The 24795-nt window shown below is 52.6% G+C and overlaps 2 protein-coding genes across 2 annotated transcripts in view; both read right to left on the bottom strand.

The window, feature by feature from the left end:
- The window catches only part of Fam222a (family with sequence similarity 222 member A), a 45543-nt gene extending 34657 nt beyond the window's left edge, over positions 1 to 10886 (bottom strand). Inside the window, exon 1 of the mRNA XM_048342798.1 lies at positions 9970 to 10886. The gene's annotated coding sequence lies outside the window, so the exon portion shown is untranslated. The remainder of the gene's footprint in view (positions 1 to 9969) is intronic.
- LOC125347732 (collagen alpha-1(I) chain-like) lies at positions 10233 to 18988 on the bottom strand. The gene is made up of 6 exons (XM_048340704.1): positions 18933 to 18988; positions 15600 to 15817; positions 13385 to 13413; positions 11235 to 11306; positions 10947 to 11155; positions 10233 to 10914 (listed from the first exon to the last, which is right to left on the bottom strand). Exons 1-6 carry the CDS (start codon positions 18986 to 18988, stop codon positions 10233 to 10235), a joined length of 1266 nt encoding a protein of 421 aa, XP_048196661.1.
- Positions 18989 to 24795: the final 5807 nt, after the last annotated feature.

Below are 24795 nucleotides of genomic sequence, written 5' to 3'. Positions count from 1 at the left end.
GGCCAAGTGAACAGCAGAATACCAAGTAATTAAGCCGGCGTTCACCATCCGGGCGCCCGGGAACACTGTGGAGTTTCCCTTTTATGTTTATAGCAATTGTATGAAAATGTGCAACATGGAGCGGCACCAGCTGACAAATGAGACGAAACAGACAGGATTCTGGGCCGGCTTTTTTCCAGGCCTGATTGGCATTAATTGTGAGCGTTTACAAAGCACAACTCGGCGCCTGACATTTGCTTCAAGCGAACGTTTCCTTCTAATAGTTTTAATGATTACAATGGGAGCTGGTGATCACCACTGGGAGGGGAACTGGCTGCCTGGTGCTGGGCCTAGGCTCCCCAGGTTTCAGGGGATGGATCCCTGAACCCAGCTTCCCTGCTGCCTGTGGTGGAAGGGCTGTGCCAAGTGCCTGGTCCTGGGGCACCAGATGATAAAGCTGGCAGGAAACCTATAGGCACAGACCTGGGAGACAGGGAGAGAGGAGACCAGGACCCTGACCTGGTTTGAGGTGGGAGGGCCTCAGTTACCACATCTGTACTCTAAGGGATGGCTGGATGCTGGTTTTTGTGTTTGCTGTGTGACCTTAGCTAAGTCCCTTCCCAGCTCTGCTCTTGACCATACTAACCTGTAACCATGGGGGTAGGTATTTGGACAACTGGAGTCATTTAGACCAAGGTTCCAGTCCTAGCTCTGGCCTGTCTTCAGCTGCATACCCTTGGGGAGACTCCTTTAATCTCATGGGGCCTCAGTCTGCCTTGCCTGTAGAATGGGGTTCAGAACCCTCACAGTGTGTGGTAGTTTCTAGACTCCAATGAGAAAGGCAGTAACAACCTGAATCCCAGCTCCCTCCCCGCAGTCCAGTGAATACAGTTCTTCCCTCAGGACCTCCAACACACATTCTAGACATCTGTTGACTGCTGACACCAGAGAACAAAGTAAAGTCCCTTCCTTCTGAGGCTCACAGCCCTACGGTGAAGGGAAGTGAGAGACAGAAATGTACTTCTTGTATTCCATTGGCCTTATCCCTAATCTGCAGTCTGAAGTAACCCGGGTGAGACACAGTAGTGTAGGAATCCTTAGTGCTAAGCCAGTCAGGACACCAGGCCGGGAGTGCTGCCAGGAAAAGAGTGGGCAAGATGGGAACAGCTCACCATGCTCAGCTTCCATTTCTAGGACTAGAACTGGGAACCAAAGTGCCTTGTCTGAAGCCTCCAACACTATCACTCACACATTCCTGCACACAATGAGTGGTGCTGCTCCATCCTTGCTTGAGGCTACCACACAGTACCTGCCAGGTGGCTGGGAAAGGCAGTAGGAAAAGCCTGTGGGTTAAGGACCAGCCCATGGTCTGCTGAGTCTCCAGCACCCTCTCTGAAGACAGGTCTTGCTCTGGGTGGGCCTGTCCTGCAGAAAGCCCCCAAGAGGTGGCCCAACTCAAAACCTTGACTATTATTTCTTTGTAGTTGGTTTGGGACTGGATTGGGAAGAAGAAACAAATGGAAGGTTTTTTTTTCCTTTTTTTTTTGCATATGGTGGCACAGATGGGCCCATGATCCATAAAAACTGTTTGCAATTAAACTCCCACTTTGCATGGCTGGATCTGTCGGTTGTCTGAACTACAGTGTGGGGTTCCACACTGACAGGGGGAGCTGTGGGATGGGGGGCAGGCTTGGGGCCAGGGATGGTGAGGGGCTGAGGAGAATCTGCCAACTTCCTCTCTGGACACCCCCTTGGCTTTTGCCAGGAGTTAGAGCACACAGCCTGACAGCTGGAGTGGGGCTTGGCAGGGCCCCCCTTGCCCTGCCCAGCACAGTGCCAGACACCTGGGCAGCAAGGTAACAAAGGTGCTCTATAGGGTATCAGCACTCAGGGCAGGTGGGTGGTGTGAGCCATGATGGGGTCCATCAGGCCTAGTGCAACAGCAGGTGCAGGGCCAAGGAGCCAGAACCTCTGGCCCAGTTGGCAGAAGAGATGGAAAGTAATGCCAGGAAGGACTGCCAACAGCCAGAACTGGCTCCTTCTTCTCTCCTAGAGGAATTAGCCCAGCCTCCTATGTCCCTTTGAAAGCAGGTTGAGAATTCGAAGCAGGCACCAAGCATCTCCCAAGGTCCTAAGCCTCCCCTGCCAACCCTATAGGCTCGTCCTACAGCTTCTGGAGTGAGGATGAGGGGCCTGCACCCCTCCCACCACCCATGCTCAAAATGCCAGCTTGCTGCCCCAGCTGTTTCTCTGGGCTGCTTCTTGTTTGGGCTAACAAATGCATCATTTGGCTTTGGGAAATCCTGAGATTGCTAATAATTGTTCCCTGATGAAAAGAAATAAGGCCCTGACACCCCTGAACCCCACCCCCCTCTAAGCAGGGAGAGAAGTCATAAAAATAGCTTGTTATCTCACCTATTGAGGCTCCGACTGGATGTTACTGCTAATTGGGTATAACATCCTTGTCTTGTTCTCTCAGAAGCTAAATCAAGAAAGCGCCACTGCTGCGAACTAATTATATCTCCGGCCTGCAGCCTGCAGCTTGTCTCTCCCTTTATTGAGTTAAAAAATGGTCACGAACCTTCATCTTTCATCCCCCCCAAGCGCTGGGCCCACACTGCCCGCCAGGCATGGCTGGTGAAGCACAGACAACCCAGCAGGAAGGATTAGGATGGGGTCTTAAGGAAGGCAGCAGGGCCAGGAGGATGGGAGGACTACTGCCCAGAGTAGGTACTTTAGTGGTCCCCTCCCCTGCTGCTCCCTGTAAGGCCTGACGTTCAACCTGCCATGGAGAGAGGGACTCTGGTCTCTTTCCTCCTTGCAGCTAGACACTTGGAAAGGTCAGAAGCATTTCAGTCCACTGAGAATTCATTCATTTATTTGTTCATTTAACAAATACTTCTTGGATGCCTACCTACTGTGTGCCAGGCACTGTCCTAGGCCAAACTTTCCAGTAGGCCAGAGGCAGACAGCTCTAAACATTCTCACCCTGGTTTATAGAAATGCTGGATATTGAACAGTTAGATGAGACCTCATCATTACTCAGCTTAGAGTGTTAGCATGCCTCCCTACTATAGGGATGCAAAGACCAAATGCCAAGACAAGCCCCAGTTCCTTCTGCAGCCATGTCCTACCATACACTGATCTCTTAACAGGAACACTTACCTGCCTGTCCCAAAAGACAGCTTTCCCCACTCTGTCAGCCAGAAGCTCACCAACCCTTAAGTACCCAAAACACAGCTTAGGGATGCCTAGGCTACAGGCTTTGAGACCTGAGTTCAAATACCAGTTCAGTCACTTGGCAAGCATGTACAGCCATGCACTAAGCCTCTCTTTCTTCACCTCGAAAATGTGCTGAGACTTCTCCCCAAAGGTGCACTGAGGCACACAGGTAGTATCCTGCAAACTGACAAAAGTGCTCCTGAAGGACCTAGATCCTGATAAATACTAAATGTAAAGTTCCAGGCTGTATGTGTTGGGGATGTATACAGGTGTCAACTCTGGGAGTGGGAGAAGGCAATTAGATCATACCTAAACATGTTCTTCCTGGCTGAAGAACGACCCACATCCTCAGTGAAGGTCCCTCTGAGTCCCTACCCTCAGAACCATATGGAGATGGCAGAGAAACCCCTGAGCTCAAGCAAGGCCAGGCAACCAACCAGTTTCAGCTCATAGGCCCCATGATTGATTGATGATGTCTGCCCAGAGCCCTGGCAAGAACCCAAGGTCAGGGGAGGAACTCAGCAGGGGAAGAGGGCAGCAATTGATTGGCAATGTCTGCCAAGGGCACAGTGGTAGAAGGCAAGCCAGACCTGCCACCAATTTACCATCCTTGACATTTTATGAAGGACACAGCTCTGTCTCAGCTGAAGTGGGGTGGGAGGCAACTTGTTCAAGGTTGTGCAGTACATAAAGAAGACAGCCTGCCCAGAACAGGGTCCCATAGTTACTGCCCAAGGATTTTCCCAAAGTAGCCTTGCCCAGTCCAGAACCCCCACAGAAGGAGAGGCCAAGGCGCTTATGGAAAATGAAGGAGGTTCTGTTTACCTGCTGTGTTCTGTTCACCTGCTATTTTACCTGAGTCTCAATTTCCTCATTTACAAAACAAAACATCCACCCTTCACAAAGTGGCCCTTTCTATGATTTAGATTAAATGAGAGAAACAAAGGCCAAAGTAGGAGGCCTAGTCTAGCACACAGTAGATGTCAACAGTGTCCTAGGATTCTCATATTGGCAAAAAATGTTTAAAAGTACAAAAAGCCAGCAATTACTGTGTGGCCTCCTCCAGGGAGCCCTCCCTGGTTACCCCGGGTCCAAGGCAGTTTCCACTTCTGATTTCCCAGCATGCTTCGAGAAACCCAAGGCCCTCAAGAGCAGGGCCTTCCTCTGTTGTGTTCATTGCTATGGGGCATAGTGTCCTACTCCTGATGTGGCGGCTGCACACTGAGAACTCCTCTGTTTTAGCAATGGACCTGCTCTGCTGTTCTCTGTCAGAGGCTTCTCCCTGGGAACCTGCCACCTGTCAAGGTAACTGAGGCCTGTTCATCTTTGTGTCCCTACCACCTGGCAGGGAGCCTTAGGTAGTGAATGAATGCATGAATAAAGAGCAAAAATAGCCAATTCTGTCTTCTGCTTACTCACTCTAGCTACTGCCTGGCTCATGACTGTCAGCTCAATGGATTTGAGCCCATCTGAAAGATTATGAGACTGAGATTGAGAGTCTGGGAGAGGCTACCACCTCTGCTTCCTCCAGTGGATTCAGATGGCAAATCCTGAAGAAGGCAGCTAGTGGCTGGACCTCTTCCTCTTATTCCAAGGGAGTCCCCTCTTCCCAGAGACTGCTCATTAACCCTTTGTCCCTGGGAGCTTGTTCACAGCCAGCAACTCCCAATTCCTCTCCCCCTCCCCCCATCTAGGCCTTTACCCCATGCCCTTGCTACAATAGCAGGCACTCCCAGGATCCCAAACAGCTGCTACAACCTAGACTGAGACTTGCTGTGGGGCCAGGTGTCTGGCCTGGCTCTCTAATGTCTGAGGGGCTGAGCAAGCCCCTCCTTCCTCACTGTCTCACAGAAGCACTGTTCTCATGCAAAATCTTCCCATCCACAAGCCTACAAGAAAATCTCCCTCTTAAATGAGTGAGGCAATTGAGGCCCAAAGGAGTAAAGTGATTTATTGGAGGACACACATCCAGTAACAGAATAGGACCCCAAGCTCCTTGCCAGTCTTAACAGGCCCCAGTCACTCCTTCCCCGGTCAGCAATGCCTCGTCTTTCCTTCACTCAAGGCTCCCCTTCACTCTCCTAGTTTATCTCCCTTTCACTTCTGCCCAATCTCAAGCTCCCTCTCTATCTTTACTGGTCCTAAACCCCCTCAGCCAGTAACACTGTCCCTCATCAGGGCTAAGCAGATGCACTTAGGTCCTAGCTCCAGCAACTCCTCCTGTTAGAAGCCCTTCAGAACAACTATGGGTTTTCCTCCTTAGGGTCTCCCCTCCTCCCACCTGTGCAGAGGGCTCCCCATGAGGCTTCAGGTCCTTCATTCCTTAAGAGTTTTGCCACTTCGTAGTGGCCAAGCTATAGCTGGATGAGCTGGCCTAGGCTGGTGCAGGTGTTCCAATGGGGTGGGGGCTAGGGGAGGTGTGTGTGTGAGAGAGAGCTGGAATCCAGGACTTTCACCCTCTCTCCTCCCTGCCTATACCACCACTCTCACCCCAGCCTCTGGTGGCCTACAGACCCATCTCCCAACTACTCCTTAGCTGGGCAACCAGACAGGCACCTTCTCTGTGTCTCCATTTCCTCCTTGGTAAAATGAGAGTGCTAACTCCACCACCATTTCTTAGGGTTAAGACATAAACCCCAGAGGCTGGGGATATGACCTAGTGGCAAGAGTGCTTGCCTCGTATACATGAGGCCCTGGGTTCGATTCCCCAGCACCACATACACAGAAAAGGCCAGAAGTGGCACTGTGGCTCAAGTGGCAGAGTGCTAACCTTGAGCAAAAAGAAGCCAGGGACAGTGCTCAGGCCCCGAGTCCAAGCCCCAGGACTGGCCAAAAAAAAAAAAAAAAAAACAAGACATAAACCCCAGAACCACATTCACAATTATGTGTCTGTTCCCCACCTAGCTGACCAGTGCACGAGTTAGGGAGTCCCACAGATCCAGAAGCTGAGCATCTGTCTGGTTGTGTGGCTCTGGGCAGGTGGCTCTCTGCCTAGGCCTCCATTTCCCCATCTCTGAAATGGTACTAACTCCGCCCACTGGAATGAAAGCTCCAGCTGCCTGCTGGTCTTTTGTTTGAGGTACTCAGTAGCTACTTCTCAACTAGAGAATTCAGGTGAAAGGAGCCCATTCTCCCCCACTCCACAGTGCCTTCACCGCCCCCTCCTCCCCCCTCCCGGCCTTCACACCCACCCCACCCTCCAGCCCGGGCAGACTAAAATAGTCATTAGGCAGATTTCAAAAGATGTCAGTAGCTTATAATTATGGTCGACGTCCTTCTGAGATAAAAGTGATTACCTTGGATGCAAATCACTTAGCAACCAATCAGGGCTGCGGGCGGCGCCTATGGAGGTGACCGGCCAGCAGCGCAGCCCTCCTCCCTCCGCTGGCCGGCAGTACAGGCCGGCAGCACAGGCTGGCAGCACAGGCCGCGAGGGAGAGTGCACAATGGCTCTTGACACTCAAATGGGTTAACACAATAAAGGCAGCTCAGGCCGCTGCCGGGGGAGAGCAGCAATTCCCGGCCCGCAGGAGGTAATAAAGCGGCCCTTTTGTGCACTCTCCCGGTTCTCACCCCCGCCCAGCCCGGAGGACTTGCTGGCTGATTGAATTACGGTTCATGAATATGAGCGGCTTGGCTTGCTTGCTTCCCCCGGCTTGGAAGAGATGGGAAAGCAAAGGGGCAGAAGAGAGGTTGGGGAGAGGACCCTGGGCAAGCCCTTGGCCCTGGAACTCAGATGACAGCCACAACTGCTCAGGGATCAGAAGTGCCTTCCAGCACACACACCTCAAAAGGTAGGTAGGGGCCTGTATCCTGGAACTGGGTCTGTAGTAGCCTTGTCCAGAAGATGAGGCTAAGAGTTACCTTGAAACTGTGTATTTATCCGATGCCTACTGTATGTTCTCATACAGTAGACCCCCTAAGAAGTGGGGGCTACTAGCAGCTCTTTCTTACAAATATGGAAATGGCAGGGAGGAGGCCTGGGGAGCCTCAGTTTCTCATCATAGGGTATAAGCAACAACAGCAACCTTGAGGCTGTCTGGCCTGGGCACAGCAAGCTTATGTGGAATTAAACAAGGGAGAAGGATTACTGTGGTGGGGGAGAGGAGTCAGCCTTTCCAGAAGAACCTTCCTCTTTAACCAGAAGGGATGTCCAGGGCGATCTCACTGGATCCTCTCTCTTGCTTACATCTCCCCTGTCATCAGAGGCTCCCTGGCACAGTCACCTCAAGGCCACTTGGCCCTATTTCACCACAGCAGACACAAGTCCCCACAGACATCTCTGACCCACTTGGTGCCACTCCCAGTGTCTGGATGGCTCTTCTTACTCCTCTGCCCATGTATCCCTAACTTGTCCTTTACAAGGTTCACACGCCTGCCCTTTCCCCGCCCCCCCCGCCCCCCCCCCCCACCCCAGGCCCTGCCTGACCTGGTACTAGGTCTCTACATTCTGGCCTTAAATTAGTTAGGCACCCATCCAGAGGCCCTGGAAGGCTGAAGGCGGCCTCAGCACCCCTCCAAGCAGGTCCAGGGGACTGGCAGATGACAAGCCCAGATGGGGTAACACTTGTACTTAATACTTCCTATAAGTAAAGGAGAGGCTGGGATTCAAATCTGAGCTTTGGCACACACAAGGCAGGATCCTTTCTTAGCCAACATCCCGGGACTCTTGCAGGAAAGACCTGTCTAACAAACAGGTGGGGGCCTCCCCTCTAACCCTCGGGAGATGAGTACCTTGCTAATCATTACTTCCTCTGTGTGAGCCTTAGTCTTCTCATCTGCAAAATGGCCACAGCTTTTGAGACACTTGAAGAAGAATAAAGTCCCTGCAAGGCACACAAGGAGATGCTGGGTATGCTGGCACTCCCCTGCCCATGTATGGCACCAACTGCCAAGCCCAAGGAGCCGAGGGAAGGGAACAGCAGGAGTTGCCCAATTCTGACAGCCTTTCCCTCTGCTTTGGCTGAGAAAGTGTAAATACTGTGTTTGTGGATCTCTGGCTCGCACTCCCATAGTTTGTTTCTAAACTGGGAAGCGTGGAGAGGCAGTGCAAACAGTCCCGGCCCACACCTCCCAGTTCTCTCCCAATCTGCTGCTGCTCTGCTGTCCTCAGAAGCCTGTGTTTAACAACACCATTTCAGCTAGAAACACCATCTCCCTGCCAAGCCCCCAAAGCAGCTTCTCCGATATTTACTGACCTGTTAATCTAGCTAGGGAGTTTGGTAGGAGAAAACTGCTCGCTGCAGAGATACCAGGACCTGGCTTCTCAGAATGGCCCCACAAGCTCACTCTTCCCTGAGCTCAGCCCAGCCCACACTGCAGAAGCCATGCCAGAGTGCTTGAACCTAGAAACGTGATCCAGCAGTCTCACCCACATCTGACGCTGGCAGTCAATGCTGGAAAGGACTTAAAAGCAATACCCAGCCAGAAACAGGGTGCTGCTTAGGGCTTCTCTGGAGTTCAAGTGTTATAAGACCAGGGCTGGCCTCTGGTAAGGAAAAGGGGCTTATGTCTCTGCCCATCAAAGCTGGGCCCTGGCAGAAACCTTTATTCAGACTTTGCGCTGACTTGCCCTCCATCCATTGAATAAGCATCAATCACACTGTGCTTGTCAAAACCATCTGTAACTCCACAAGGAAAATGACATAGGCAGGAGCTGAGGCTGGGCTGAGGCTCCCTTACCTCCAGGTTCAACAGTAGGGGTCTCCCCTAGACTTAGAGCACAGTAGCAGCAGCTACTTCTCTAGCTGGGGGTAGAGAACCCACCAATCACATGTTCCCCAGCAGAAGTAGCCTGTTTAAAGGCTGAGAGCTCACATCACTGGGGACCCTAGGAACTTTGGCTTGCTGGCTAGGTAAGGTTCAGGGAGGTCTCTTTAGCACTCCATGTGAAAGCAGAAAGTTGCTCTGTTTGGGAGTTCAAGTCCCCTACACAAACACTCTGACAGGCTACATGGCAAAGTTCTGAACACCTGTCCTTAGGGGAGGGAGCACCAGCAGGGACAGCTAGTGCTGCCTCCCTCCCCCCACCTTTCAAGTCCGGGGATTTAGGTCAGAAGACTGCAGTAAGGGGTGGGGGAGAGGGAGGAGTTGGCCTTCACCCTTCCACTAGCCAAAAAAGCATCCAGCCCTATCCTCTTAGGCCTAGGATCAAGACCAGCTGCTGCTATCACAGCAACCTCTAGTGACATCAAAGGCCCGGGCAGTGATGTCACATGACAGGCCCACCGGGAACTCACAGTACCACGCAGACTGTAAGTTGTTTGTGGGAATCCCGGCTGGAATGGGAAGAGTCCTGCTACATGTAATTTGGGACGCAGAGAGCATAATCTCAAACCTTGCCACCTGTGTGTCCCACACTCCAGATCACCTCCGAAACAGGGCCCGTTCTAAGCTCTGAGGCTGCCCTGGAGAGCCTCCATGCTGTCCCATCCTGGGTACCCCTCCCCTCTTTTCAATATGTATGCAGGAGTTCCAGGTGAATTTTCAGACAACAGAGCCACTACCTTTGTCTGTCAGCTTCAGTGGGGTGACCTTTAACTCTCTGGCATTGGCCCTGCCCAACGCACCAGGGACGGAATGGCCACCAGGGATTCCCAACGTCCACTGCAGCCCACTGGCTAGTCTGAACAAGTTGTGTGTAGGCGGGGAAGGAGTAGACACGGAGGACAGCTGCCTCGGGGTGCCCCTCTCTGTCCAGTCCAGGCCGCTCACAAACCAGAAGGTGTCCCCCAACTGCAACTCGGAACCCCGCACTGTGCAACTCACCGGTCCAGCCAGGCCGTGGAAGGGCACCAGGTCTCAGAGGCCACGACGCTGCCCTCGGCGGGTGGCAGCCATGCAGGGGTAACAGAGGCGGCCCGAGGAAGCCCCGTCCGGGGACCGATGCTCCTCTCCAGGCGGGAAGGGATGCAGTCTGTGCGAGCGATCCGGGCGCCGGGCCGCGCCGTCCGAAGTCGGGGGTGGGGGTGGGGCGGGCTCCTCGGTTCAGCGGGGGTTGCTCGCGTCCGGGGCCCGGGCCGGGCTGGCGCTCAGGGGGCGCATCCTCGCCAGAGCCAGCGCCCGACACAGCCGGCGGGAGGCGCTGCGCCTCCCGGTGGGGCCCGGCTCACGGCCGCAGCTCTGGCCGCGCCGCTCCCAGGGCGGCCTCTCCGTCCGCGCGGGGGCCCGGCGGCCGCGGCCCGTCTCGCCAGCCCCAGCTGCGGCGGGTCTTTGTTGCTGTTTCTCGCCCGCCCGCCCCGGCGGCTCGCGGGCCCAGGGCTGGCCCGGCGGTGGGGAGCAGAGTCGTCTCCGCCCGAGGCCGCGCGCACCTGCCGCGGCCCCAGCTCCGAGTCGGGCGCGCACCGGCCCCCGCAGGTTGCGAAGAGCAGCGGCGAGAATGCGCCGGCCCCTCCTCCTCCTCCTCCCGCCGCCGCCGCCGCTCCGCGCCGCGCCGCGGGCGTGGGGGAGGGGAGGCCGGCGAGCCGCGGCGGCGGAGCACCGGCGGGGACGCCGCCTCGGGGCCTCGCGCCGGGGAGGGCCGGGCCGGGCGGCGCGGGGCGGACGCGGGGACGCCGGGAGTCGGCGCGCCGGTCGTGTGCGCTCGAGGACTGCAGCAGGGGCGGCGCGCGCCGGGCTCTCACGCGTTCATGGTCCCGGGCGACGTGCAGGGACTCTCGGGGCCGCAGCCTTGGGCCGCGTGGCGCGCGCGGACGCCTCGGCCTTGCGTCCGGGTCCGGGTCCGGGTCCGGGTACCGCGCCCCTCCGGCGGCGGGCCCGGCTCTCCCGGCCGGCGCCGCGCAGCGTCTACACTAAGCCGCCAGCCAGGCCGTCCTGCTCGCTGCTCCGCTCCGGCTCGACTGACAGGCGCGAGCGCCCGCAGCCGCTGCTGCGTCTCGTGCCCCGCCCTCCCCTCGCGACTCAGCCCAATCAGCGGCGGGCGAGAGGCGGTTACCAGGGTGACGCGGCGCCGCGTCTATCAGGAGGCGGGGCCGGGGGCCGCCACGCGCGCTTTTCGCGGCAAAATTCAAAGGCCGGCAGGGCGGCTCTCCAACCTCCTCCCCGTCTAGGCCGGGACGAGGCGGGGTCGGCCTCTGGAGGACTGCAACTCCCGGCATGCGGCGCGCCTGCGGAGAGCGGAGAGACCCGGACTGGGGACGCAGGGTATGCTGGTACTTGTAGTCCCTGTGTCAGCGCCCCTGGGGTGGAAAAAATAATTATGTACTGAGCCTATGTTTGGGGTAAGATACTGTGCTAAGTATACTGTCTGCATTGTTTCACTTAATCTTGGGAACACTCCTATGAAAAGTCTTGAAAATAACAAAAAGGAGAGAGTTGCAGGTGTGTAATGCTCAGGGTTCAATCCCAGCACCAAAAAGGAAGCAAGCAACAATAAAATAGTAATGGACCAGTACCATGGCACACACCTGTAATCTTAACAAATCAGGAGGCAGAAATCCTGAGGATTGCAGTTCAAAGCCAAAAGCATAATAGTGAGGGGGCTGGGAATGTAGTTAGTGGTAGAGTGCTTGCTTAGCCATGCATGAAGTCCTGGGTTTGATTCCTCAGTACCACATAAGCAGAAAAAGCGAGAAGTGGTCCTGTGGCTCCAGGAACAGTGCTCAGGTCCTGAGTTCAAGCCCCAGGTCTGGCAAAAAAAAAAAATAGTGATACCTAGTCTCCAGCTAGCTATAGGGTTACACTTCTGTGATCCCAACTAAATAGAAGGGAGAGGGAAAAGGCAAAAGTAAGATCCTTTCTTTAAAATAAGCTGGGCACCAGTGGCTCACACCTGTAATCCTAGTACATTTCAAAGCCAGTCCAGGCAGGAAAAGTCCATGAGCCTCTTATCTCCAATAAACTACCAGAAAACTGGAAGTGGAGCTGTGGCTCAAATTGGTAGAGCACTAGCCTTGAGCTGAAGAGCTCAGGGCCAGGGCCCAAGCCCAGAGTTCAAGCCCAAGTTCATGACCACCACCACCAACAACAACAACAAAAGCCTAAATAATATATTTTTTTAATCTAGGAGTAAAGCTCAAGTAGTGCTTCTGTAAAGTGTAGGGCTCTGAGTTCAAACTCCAGGATTGTAAAATAAAACAAGAACAGTAGCTAGCATAGTTACATAGCAAAGTACCTTTTTTTTTTTTTTTTGCCAGTCCTGGGCGTTGGACTCAGGGCCTGAGCACCGTCCCTGGCTTCTTCCCGCTCAAGGCTAGCACTCTGCCACCTGAGCCACAGGGCCCCTTCTGGCCGTTTTCCATATATGTGGTGCTGGGGAATCGAACCAAGAGCTTCATGTGTAGGAGGCAAGCACTCTTGCCACTAGGCCATATTCCCAGCCCCACAAAGTACCTTCTTTACCTAAGGTATTATCACCCACAGGAGAAACTCAGGTTAAGAAATGTGGAGTGGGGGCTGGGGATATGGCCTAGTGGCAAGAGTGTTTGCCTTGTATACATGAGGCCCTGGGTTCGATTCCCCAGCACCACATATACAGAAAACGGCCAGAAGTGGTGCTGTGGCTCAAGTGGCAGAGTGCTAGCCTTGAGCAAAAAGAAGCCAGGGACAGTGCTCAGGCCCTGAGTTTAAGGCCCAGGACTGGCCAAAAAAAAGAAATGTGGAGTGGATGGGGTGCTGGTGACTCATGCCTACAGCCCTAGCTACTCAGGAGGCTGAGATCCAAGGACCATGGTTGGAATCCAGCCCAGGTAGAAAAGTTTCCATGAGACTTATCTCCAATTAACCACCAGAAAACTGGAAGTGGCACTGTGGTTCAAAGTATCAAAGTGATAGAGCACTAGCCTTGAGCAAAAGAGCTCAGGTATAGTGCCCAGACCCTGAGATCAAGTCCCACAACTGACAAAAAGACAAACAAAAAAGAAAAGAAATGTGAAGTGTCATGAATATTTTGTGCTGAGGTATATTTTTGGCAGTGATGGATTTTTTTCATATGGTACTAGTGTTTGAACTTGGGACCTTACATTTGCTGGATGGTACTCTACCATCTAGGCCAAGCCTCGAACCTTGCAGTAGTGAAGTCTAGGTCCAGCACTAGTTCCTGGATGAGGCAGTTCCTACCCTTGTATGTGTCCATCACAAAACAAGTTGGGGAGCCAGCAGGATCCCTGCAGAAAGGCAAGGCTTAGGTTTATATCCCTGTGACCTCTCAAGTCTCAATGGAACCAGATGGGATCCCAGCCTTTACCTTCAGGGGTTTGTGCCTCAGATTCTTGTCTGTGAAATAAGAAGACAGGGTTAAGATTAACTTCTTCCTTACCAGGTTGTTGTGAGGATGAACTGAATGATCCCATGGAAAGAGCACAATAAGTGCTCCATAAATGCCAGCAGTGATTGTCCATTCTGGAGGGCTGGTGAGTTTGAGGCTGGTGAGAGGATGTGCTGATTGTAATCTGGTGTTAGCCTAGTTTCAAGGGCCGATCCACCCCTAACTCAGAATCTGGGAGAGGCACCCACTTGGGACCTCCATCAGGGCTGGCCCAAGTAGGCCACCTGCCACGGAATCTAGGGCAGGAACTGGCCCTGTTTCAAGTCTTCCAGCCCTGCCCCCCCCCCCCGCCAGTTTCCAGCAGCTCATGGGGCCTTCGTGTCCTGTTCCATTTCTCCGTGGCCTCCCACCTTCTCCTCCTTCTACCCTCCCCTTCCTCTGCCTGGGGGTGGAGGGTGAGGCTTCACCTGGAAATGTGATCCAGCTGCCAGCTGCTCCCTCTCAGCCAGCTGCAGAGCTGCCCTGATGTCAGGACAGGTTGCCAGGGCAACTCAGTAGGTGGACCCAGGAATGGATAGGTGGAAAGAACAGATTTGGGCCTGTGACAGAGCCCAAGGTATGACAACTAAAGCCTGCAGGAGAGAGGGAAAATATAGGAGGTGTAAGTAAGTAGCAGGACCCTGTCCAGCTTTTCTAAAGTTTGAGGATTCTACTTGACCTTTCTTTGCCATGTGAGTGTACAGTGCTATTTGTCCCTCAGAGGCCAGACCTGTCCCATCTCACCATGGTGAAGGTCACACAAGGACAGGCCTGGATCCCAAACACCAAGGCCTCTCACCTTAGCTCCCTGTGTCCTGTGCCAGCCACCAGTTGACAGTGTGTGGCCTCGGGGACATGGTTTTTTTTCTCTTTTCCAGAGTCCCAGTTCCCTCGTGAGGTAGTTCCCTCAGGAGGTAGGTGACATAGTTTCCAAAGGCCAGGCGCTGGTGGCTCACACTTGTAATCCTTACTCAGGAGAATGAGATTTTAGGATCAATGTTCAAAGCCAGCCTGGGCAGGAAAGCCAATGAGACTCATCTCCAATTAACCAACAGGAAACCGGAAGTGGTGCTGTGACTCAGGGTGGTAGAGTGCTAGCTTTGAGCAAAAGAAGGTTAGAGACAAAGCCCAGGCCACGAGTTCAAGCCCCACACCGGTAAAGTTTCCCAAGGTACTCACATGATTTCAAAGTACAGCCAAAGGGATTAGACAAAGATCCTCCATTTCTGAAATTCCAGGAGTTTGTGGGTCTCCAGTGAGCAGCAGGCTCAAAGGTAGCTCTATGGGTGGAGAGATGTCGTTCCAGTGTCTCTCTCTCTCTGCGTCCTAAGATGCTCAGCCTTGAGCCTCTATGTGTCCCCCAAACATACATCCACTCTGCCCCCAGTTGTGCACCTCAGTAAGTCAGGACCTTTTTGTTTGTTTGCTTGCTTGCTTTTTGATACTAGTGTGGGGCTTGAACTCTGGTCCTGGGCTCTGTCTCTCAGTTTCTTCGCTCAAGGTTGGTACTCTACCATTGGAGCCATACCTCCACTTCTAGGGTTTTGCTGGTTAATTGGAAATAAGAAGAGGCTCACAGACTTTCTTGCGTGGGCTGGTTTTGAACCACGATCCTTCAGTCTTGTCCCCCTGAGTAACTAGGCTGACAATCATGAGTGGCTCACTGGGACAGCTCATGCCTTTGTTCTTGGTCATGCCGATGCCTCAGCATGGTGGGATTGGAGCAAGTCAAGGTGGCTTTGCCGCAGTTCCTGGGACCACTGCCCCCTGAACACTGTCTCCCCAGCTCCAGGGGACAGGGCGATACCACCTGAATGTCCTCTGGGGAGCTGACTCTTAATCCTCCTGCAGAGTTCAGCTAGAAAAAACCCCCTCCTCTGGGAAGCCTTCCTGGCTATCTCCTCCTGCACAAGCCACCTTCTTATACAGCAGCCATGTCACTCAGCCTCTTGGGGCCTCATTTTAATCTCTCTGTGAAGCAGGACATGTGGCTACATGGGCCACACTCAGGGGCCCTGGAACCTGGCACTCACAAAGCCCTGACCCACCCCCTGTCCCCCAGTTCCTCCTAGGACACAGCCCGGGATCTGTGGTGTTGGATTTATGGTGCTGGACCCAGATGGAGAGCATCTCGTGGAACTGCAAGGTGACTAACAAGCATCATCGGGGGTCCCAGGGGAGGAGAGAGCCCCGAACGTCCTGTCCGAGGGGGTGGTGGATGACAGGGAAAGGCTGAGCAGCTGCCCCGTGAACAATGATGGCAGGATGTGGCCAAGGGGAAAGGTGACTGCGCTCCTGGCACAGGGCCCGAGCTCCAGGTTGGGGAGCTGGAAGCATAGCAAGGGCACCAGTGGGTCAGAGGCGGAGAGAGGCCTGGGAGAGCAGAGGAGAAGAGCAGGGGAAGGGCCCAGCGGGCGGATCTCACACGCGTGCCTCTCCCCCACCCCCACCTCACTCTACCCGGCTTCCAGTTGCCTCACCTGCCCTGCTAGCTGTAATCTAGGCCAGAGCCTGGAGGGAGCCGGGCCCCCATTGGTGCACACGATGTAGGTTTTTCAGAGATAATTTAATCAGAGCTATTAATAAGCAGAAAAGAAAGAGCTCTTTATTCTTCTCCCAGAGAAAAGGGTAGAGAAGAAGCTCCCGTAACCTTGTCATTCATCTACCCCACCCCCAGTGCCTGGAGTAGAGTGAGGGGCAGGCCTAGGGGGATGGGATGGGCTGAGGAGGACCAGGGGTCCCCAGGGACCCACCCTCACTTTCTCTCATAACTCCTGCCTCCTCTGGGCTATGTGATGCGACGCACTGGTTCCCCTGGAACAGATTTCCATCTGCTCTTTCCACAGCTGGCTCATCCTACTTCAGGTCACAGCTGAAATGTCACCTCCTCAGGGGAGGCCTCCCTGACTACCCCACCTGCAGGTGATTTCTCCAGTGGGCCACCCCACCATGCATCTCTGCTGCAATCCACAGGACCCATTTATTTTCTGTCTCCCTGTCTACACTTAGCTCTGGGAAAGACTCTTAAGCCTTCCTTCCTTCCTTCCTACCTTTCTTCCTTCTTTCCTTTCTTCCTTCCTTCCTTCCTCCCTCCCTCCCTCCCTTCCTTCCTTTCCTTTTCTTTTCTTTTTTTCTTTTTTTTTTTGTTGGTCATGGGGCTTAAACTCAGGACCTTGGCACTGTCCCTGAGCTCTTTGCCCAAGGCTAGTACTCTACCATTTTGAGCCAAAGCACCACTTCTGGTTTTCTAGTGGTTCTTTGGAGATAAGAATCTCAGGGACTTTCCTCTCTGGGCTGGCTTGGAACTTTGATCCTCAGATCTAAGCCTTCTGAGTAGCTAGGATTATAGATGTAAGCCACCTGCACCCAACTAGTCATTTATTTCCTGATTGCCATGGTCCTAACCCGTTGCACATTTATGATATATAGTGGATTCAAGGTCTGTATTTGTTGATAAAGGTGGAGAAGATTTGAATGGTCTGGGAGGAGAGCAGAGTCAGGACAAGAAACAGGAAGTAGTGGGGGGGGTCACTCCAAATAAGAGACCCTCTGTAAATCCAAGAACCATTCAGCTTCCCCCTTGTTTTATCATTGTGAATCAGGATGCCCAGAGATGGAAAGCACTTGCCCAAGGTCACACAGTAAGTTTGGGCCAAGGTGGGACTTGAACCTAAGAGCTCTCCCACACCTATTTTTGAGGGGATGTGGCATAGAGTTCCATATGAATCCCATCTCAAACACAGTTAGCTCTGAGCTAAAGAGGATTCTGAGGGACTGGGAATGTCGCTTAGTGGTAGAGTGCTTGCCTAGCTAGCATGCATGAAGCCCTGGGTTCAATTCCTCAGGACCACATACACAGAAAAGGCTGGAAGTGGTGCTGTGACTCAAGTGAGTGCTAGCTTTGAACCCAGAGAGGCTCAGGGACAGTGCCCAGGGCCTGAGTCCAAGCCCCACAACCACCACCACCAACAACAACAAAAAGAGGATTCTGAGGACTCAGCCCAGCTCAGGAGCAAGAGCACTTAGTGATAGGTTCTGAGTCTGGGGTTGGCTATTGCAGCACCAGAAGCTTTTTTGGAGGAGCTAATCCTGTGTCTGTGATTTCTGAGTTTGAAAGAACATTGGACTAAGTGCGCAGAAACTTGGAAACTTTCAGCCAGCACCACTGTCATAAATCATGTGAACTCTGGACAAGACAGCCAGCTAACCCTGGGCCTCAGTTTCTCATCTGAAAACTGGGGCTGTTTACCTCAGCCCTGCTCATCTCAAGCTTGAGAATGACAAAATGGGCACATGGTTTCCCCGAGCCTAATGGGATCTGCAACTAGAGCAGAACTTATTCCTGTGAAGTATTACAGATGGCAGTACTGCAACCACTGGAACACCGGGGGCCTGGCATTGCCCTGAGTTTCACTGGCAAGCCTGGCACAGCCCGTAAAAAGGAATCACTGGTCCTGTTAAATATGTGGAGATTGAAGCTGATGTCCTTGGCCTGGCTCAAGGTCATACCGAAGCCCCTAGTTGGGCTGTGCTTTGGAAGGAGTGTTTCCAACTTCACCGGAGGCCTTCAAAAGCAAGAAACAGCAGTGGAGGGGGGAGGTGGTCCCCTCTTCAGCCCACCCTCAAGGTCAGCTCTGGCTAGCTGCATCGGGTTTTCCCAGGCTGAGTGTCAAGGAGATTTCCAGGGGATTAAAGCTAAGTGCCCCCTTCCCTTCCCCCCGCAACTCCACCCCTCTGACCTGGAAAGGCCACAAGGCCTCCCAGGTTCTCCTAAGCCTTCCTGGCAGTTCTCCTTTTGTTTAAAAAAAAAAAGTTATTGACTTATCAAGGTTAAAATACATTCCACACAGACCAATAAAACAGGGATCCGGCCACATCCTGGCTGTCATGTGCAGCCTGGTTTTCATGGCAACAGGCCCTCTTCTGCACATGAAACGGTTCAGTTGTGCAAAGTTCAGGCGTTACATAAACAGGGAGTTAACAACGGTGCTGGAAATCAATGTCTGGCCAGGCATGGCCTGGAGAGATAGCATTGATTGAGCCCTCTGTCATCCTCAGTCCTGACTCCCCGCGCTTGGTCCTAAAGCCTCAGGGCTGGGCCCAGTCTCCTGAGCCCTCACTCCAGGGAAGGCCTTGCTCAGCCTCAACTTTCTGTTCTCTAAAATGGCACAAATTAGAGTTGATGGCATGGCTCAAGGGGTAGATCGTTTGCCTAACAAGCTCAAGGCCCTGAATTTCAAACCTGAGAAACACCACACACAGACACACACACACATACACACACACGTACACACACACGCACACACAGTATAGTAGAATGGTTTGTGTCTTTCTTACTATAGGTTCTGGCAGACACACTGCTGGAGTAAAAAAGAATGGGAAGCTGTTGGTGTACTAATCCTGGGTGTGCACTAGCTATGTGATTCCATAGAAGTCGTTCTCCACGTTGAGCTCAACAAGAAAAAAAGTGGAAATTCCACACACTCACCACATAACTGGGCTACATACATGGAGTGCCGATAACGATTTATCAATGCTAGGCATCGTGGCACATGTCTGTAATGTCAGCCCGGGAGAAGCTGAGGAAGGAGGATCAGGAACTTGAGGGCTAGCCTGGATTCTATAGAGAAATGATGTCTCAAAAAAGTTTCAGGGGGCTGGGAATATGGCCTAGTGGTAAAGTGCTCACCTTGTATACATGAAGCCCTGGGTTCAATTCCTCAGCACCACATATATTAGAAAAAGCCGGAAGTGGCGCTGTGGCTCAAGTGGTAGAGTGCTAGCCTTAAGCAAAAAGAAGATAGGGACAGCGCTCCAGCCCTGAGTTCAAGCCCCAGGCCTGGCAAAAAAAAAAAAAAAAAAAAAAAGTTTCAGTCGTTGATAGCCAGGCATCGATGGCTCACGCCTGCAATCCTAGCTGATAACAAGGCTGAGATAAGAGGACTGCAGTTCAAAGTTATCCCAGGCACACAGAGTTTTAGATCCTGAAATTGAATCCTTTTTCCAGCTTTTCAATGTTAGATCCACCCACCTTCCCAAGATGGAAAAAATCTCATGAGCTTTGGGTCAGGAAGAGCAAAGCTCTGGTTTTGTTCAGCTGTGTATAGGCAGGGCTCAGCACAGAGATGTGGTATGCAGATGTGGTATACAGTCAGTGTATGTTTGCTGAATCAAGTTAGACTCCTCTAATGAGCCTGGGGTAGCTCAGAGAAGTGGGGATGAGGGGTGGGGCTGAATAGTGGGATGGGTCCAGATATTGGATGGTGGGCACAATGGGTATGGGCAGAGACAGCCAACTCCTAGATGAAATCTAAGCCCCCTGCCATTGAAATGGCTTCTGGGAACAGGGCCCAGCAGGGTATCTACTTCCAAGCATGGCTGTGTGAGTTCTTTTTGCCTGCTATCAAATGCCATGGTGCCTCCCTGCCATCAGCCTTATCTGCTCTGAGGCAGATAAGTGCCCACCTGTCCACTCAGAAATGTGACCCAGAAATGAATTTCCCTTGTGGTGAGCCCCAAAAGACGGTGGTCTGTTTGTCCTGGTGGCTGGGGTAGCTGTACTAATGCATCTATCAGCCTTTCCCGAGACCTCTGGCACAGACCCCCCCTCCCCCCCGCACATCCTCCTCTGAGTTGTGGAATTTGCAGGCACTAGGAGGGTGCCCTCCTTCCAAAAAGCCAGTCTAGTAAAATATTTATGGTAAATGCCGGAGGGGAGGGGTGTTTGGAGGTGTTTGTTGTAAATGGCTTTCAACTCTGCTGTAGGTCAGAACATTTCCACAATTAAATTTTTTTCCCCCAGTCCTGGGCCTTGGACTCAGGGCCTGAGCACTGTCCCTGGCTTCTTTTTGCACAAGGCTAGAACTCTGCCACTTGAGCCACAGTGCCACTTCTGGCCGTTTTCTATATATGTGGTGCTGAGGAATTGAACCCAGGGCTTCATGTATATGAGGCAAGCACTCTTGCCACTTGGCCATATTCCCAGCTCCCATAAGTGTTGTTGTTGTTGTTGTTTTAATGAGCAATTCTTAGCCAGGTACCGGTGCCTCACACCGTGATCCTAGCTACTTAGGAGGCTGAAATCTGAGGATTAATCGGGGTTCAAAGCCAACCTGGGCAGGAAAGTCTGTGAGACTCTTAGCTCCAATTAACCACTGTTAGTTTAGTTTTAGTTGTTTTTTAAATTTTTGTTTTGCTTTGTTTCTTTTTGCCCATTCTGGGGCTTGAACTCAGGGCCTGGGCTCTATCCCTGAGCCTCTCTATGCTCAAGGCTAGAGCTCTGCCACTTGAGCCACAGCGCCACTTCCAGCTTTTTGTTTCTGTGGTACTGAGGAATAGAACCCAGGGCTTCACGCATGCTAGGCAAGCACTCTACCACTAAGCCACATTCCCAGCCTACAATTAACCACCTTTAAAACCAGAAATAGAGCATAGCAATGAGCCAAAAAAAAAAAAAAAAAAAAAGCTCAAGGACAATGCCTAGGTCCCAAGTTCAAGCCCCATGACTGACAAAAAAAGAAAAAAATCTTCCTGGGAATGAGAGAGTTAAGGACAATGTCTCAGAGATCACTAGCTAGGGGCAGGAACTCCAGGCTAACATTCTGAGATTACACTTTGGTGGGTTCCAATAGTATTTGGCCAAGGGAGACAGAGAAACATTGGCAAGGATCCAATGGGCCAAGAATCTCCCTTCTCTGTAGCTGTGGTAGGAAGATGGATGGAGGGAGCCAGTGCCAGGACAGTGAACATTGACAGCTTTGGATGGCAAACAAGAGGCCCCCCAGGGTCATCTGATGCCAAGAACAGGGCAGGAGAGGTTATTGAGTCAGAGCAGGGTGATCAGTGCAGGACAATGAACAGGGAGTCAGCTCAGGAGTCCAGAAGGATGATGGGAGGGCTGGCATCCCCTGGTGCCCACTGTGTGTGCCAGGCCCTGGGCTGGAGACGCTGGGGATTCTGGGATGAGCACACTTTTTCCTGCCTTCATGACCCATAGTGTGGTGGAAAGAGGGACAAGTGGGAGATGAACATCAGTCAGCCTCATGACCCCCCTCCCCACCTCAGTTACCCTATCCTGAAAAACAAGGATAACCATAGTTCCAAAAATGATCCAGTATGATCCATTTGGCACAGAGCTGAGCATGAGAAACGATGGCTCTCTCTTTCCTAGATTGTCAATAGCAAGAGAAAATCTGGGTTGGATAGAAACATGGGTTTGAATCCTGTGCCCATCACTTGCTAGCTGTGTGACCTTGGGACAATCCCCTCCCCTTCCTGGGCCTCGGTGTTTCCTCCTTTCTAACACAAGAAAAACATTCTAGTCACTACTTTGTGTGGTTCTGATGTTGCATGAAACATCTGTGGTGCCTGGCCCACAGCTCAGTGAGGACTAATCTTTGATTCGTGGACATAATAACCTGAGCCTATAATAGCAGTAAAATTGGCTGCTGCCATCAAAACTCAATCCAATGCTTAGGCTAGTCTGGACCTACTGGGGAGGAAGACTGAGCATTAGTTTGTTGCTGTAGTGCCAATACTAGGGCTTGAACTCAAGGCTTCATGTTCTCTTTGGCTTTTTCCACTTTCCGCTTATGGAAACCCACACCTCCATGTTCAGCTTTTTGCTGGTTAAGTGGAGATAAGAGTATCAGGGACTTTCCTTTTTCCTGCCCAGGCTGGCTTCAAACCATGACCCTCAGATCTAGATCACCTGAGTAGCTAGGATTACAGGCATGAGCCCCTAGTGCCCAGCATTGGATTGGTTTTGCTGTCCAGCCTGGGCTCAGTGAGAATGGTGCTGCAAACCGTTATTAATGTCTGCTGTGGGCAAGGGATAGGGAGTACTGGAAGGCATGTTATCGATTAGTTATTTCTGATGCCCTTTCCTTGTACAGCGGGGAAACTAAGGCTTGGAGAAGGACTGAGACTTACCCAAGCATGAGTAGACCATCAGAAAGAGGGCTCCTGAGAACCTGCTTTCTTGATTCCTCACTGAGCCCTGGCCTATGTCATTTAATCCTGTGGAGAAAAGTCATTATTTCTCCATTACATTTCCCAGCCTGTTTTTCTGGAAGGGAGTTAATTGATTTAAACTTTTCCAGGATGATTCTGCCTACTCCTCCCCTCCCCTGGGCCCTCATTCTATTATGGCCCTGCCTGATGGAAATGACAAGGTAGCTTCTGTGACTGTGAGCACGGAGGTCTCTAACAGGGCTCCAGGCTGGGAGGGGGAAGGCAGGAGATGGAGGAGAGCCTCACCCACAGCCCTCCTCCTGATAGTCACAGTCAGAATGGACGTGTGTGGTGTTGCTTCATCTAGGGCAGGGATACATGCTGAGTGCTAGGCAGGAAGTGGCTCTTCACACCCATCTATTTTACAGAAGGGGAAACTGAGGCATAGCCCCAAATCCCAAGCTCCAGGTGCTGAATTCTTGTCCTAGGGCTTGAAGTCTTGACCTGAGCACTGTCCCTGGCTTCTTTTTTGCTCAAGGATAGTACTCTACCACTTGAGCCACAGTGCCCCTTCTGGCTTTTTCTATATATGTGGTGCTGAGGAATCAAACCCAGGGCTTCATGTATATGAGGTGAGCACTTTACCACTAGGCCATATTCCCAGCCCAAGGAGAGGGGATTCTTGATACCCTGTTGGACAGATGAAGAAACGGAAGTCCAGAGAGAGGTGTGGTTTATCTCCAAGCCACACAGCAAATGGAGCCAGCGCCTTGTCCCTTGCCACCAGGAAGAAAGAGGAAGCCAACAAGAGTTGCTCAGAGCCATTCCGGCTGAGGCAGCCCTCCTGGCTGATTGATCTTCTGAGCTGAAATATTTTATTTATGCACCCCATTTAATCAGGATATGCCATAATTAGCAGCAGATTTGTGCCTCCTGTATGCACGTTATTTATTTCTGGGGTTCCAGGCGACCACTTTCGGAGGGGGGTAGGGGGGAGTGTTTGCTGGGCCTGGATTTCAATCAGATGGGGCCACAGCGGAGCTGTCCCCAGGGACCTGGCGGCGGCGGTGCCCCCCTCAGGATGATAAATGAGCCTGCAGATGCTGCAGTCCTGCTCAGCTGGGCCGGATTGGGGTGGTGGGGGCCGGGGGTGGGGAGCTGGTGTGAGGGGCAGGAAGGTGGTATTCTTATGAATCCCAGGATCTTGTCACTGAGGAGATGCCCTTTGCCCCCCATCCCACAGTACCAGACAATAATAGCGTGGCATCCCCAACACAGGAAGACACATGTAAGGGAGATGGCACCACCAAGTAGACCAATCTGCAGTCCTGCTTCTGGAACCCTAAAGAAAGAACCTCATGCCAAGTGTTGCCTTGAGATACGTTAATAGTTCACCATGTCCTTGACTGGGGTTGGCGGGGGTGGGGGGGGGGCTCTTCTGCTTCTAGCCCTTGCAGCCAGAAAGTGTTGTTAGGGTCTATCTTTAAAGCATGCAACTCTGTCCCCCAGTTGTCTTCACAATGGACCCTCATCAGGAATCAGGAGCCAGCATCCACGAGGGGCACCCAGTACAGCCTGCTGCCAGGCCTCTGCCCCTAATGAGGGCACTGGGAGAGGAAGCTGTGACAGGTGTCAGGGGCGGAGCTTGTCCACACCATCAGATGTGAGGCTCCTCCAAGGGGGGCCTTGCCAGAGTGCAAAGTGTAACCCCTGGGAGCTCTGGAAGACTCCAGATAACAGCTCTCAGTGTTCACAGCTACGAGGCTGGTCTATACCCAGAGTACTGTCTCTATCTCCATCTGTGTGTGTGTGTGTGTGTGTGTGTGTGTGTGTGTGTGTGTGTACGCACATGTGTGAATGCCAGTCCTGGGGCTTGAACCCAGGGCCTGGGTGCTGTGAGCCACAGCTCCACTTCCAGCTGCTGCTGCTGCTATCTTCTCCTCCTCCTCCTCTTTTTCATCCTCTTTCTTCTTCCTTCTTATTTTCTTTTCCTCTCTCTCTCTCTCTCTCTCTCTCTCTCTCTCTCTCTCTCTCTCTCTCTCTCTCTCTCTCTCTCTCTGCCAGTCATGGGGCTTGAACTCAAGCCCTGGGCAACTATACCTGAGCCACTCTCTGCTCAAGGCTAGCACTCTACCCAGGGCTTCATGTATGCTAGGCAAGCTCTCTACCATTAAGCCACATCTCCAGCCATTTTCCTGCTCTCTTCATTTTTCTTTCTCCTTCTTTTTCCTCCTCCTCCTCCTCCTCCTCCTCCTCCTCCTCCTCCTCCTCCTCTGCCTCCTCCTCCTCCTCCTCCTCCTCCTCCTCCTCCTCCTCCTCCTCCTCCTCCTCCTCCTTCTCCTCCTCCTCCTCCTCCTTGTTAGTTAGAGATAAGAGTCTCCCCAAGACTAGCTTCAAAC

The sequence above is a fragment of the Perognathus longimembris genome, chromosome 3, assembly GCF_023159225.1.
Source record: "Perognathus longimembris pacificus isolate PPM17 chromosome 3, ASM2315922v1, whole genome shotgun sequence".
Classification (NCBI taxonomy): domain Eukaryota; kingdom Metazoa; phylum Chordata; class Mammalia; order Rodentia; family Heteromyidae; genus Perognathus; species Perognathus longimembris.
The sequence above is the reverse complement of the archived record's forward strand: the minus strand, read 5'-3'. Positions and strand labels throughout refer to the sequence as shown.

What these genes read in the sequence shown, in the direction of transcription:
- LOC125347732 (XM_048340704.1), bottom strand. Translation starts at nt 18,988, where the DNA reads ATGCCTAGCATTGATAAATCGTTATCGGCACTCCATGTATGTAGCCCA. An exon ending in TGGGACCCCCGATGATGCTT is followed by an intron (nt 13,414 to 15,599) that starts GTTAGTCACCTT and finishes CTTATTTCACAG; the next exon opens with ACAAGAATCTGAGGCACAAA. An exon ending in GGAGAGCCGGGCCCGCCGCC is followed by an intron (nt 10,915 to 10,946) that starts GGAGGGGCGCGG and finishes CCCGGACCCGGA; the next exon opens with CCCGGACGCAAGGCCGAGGC.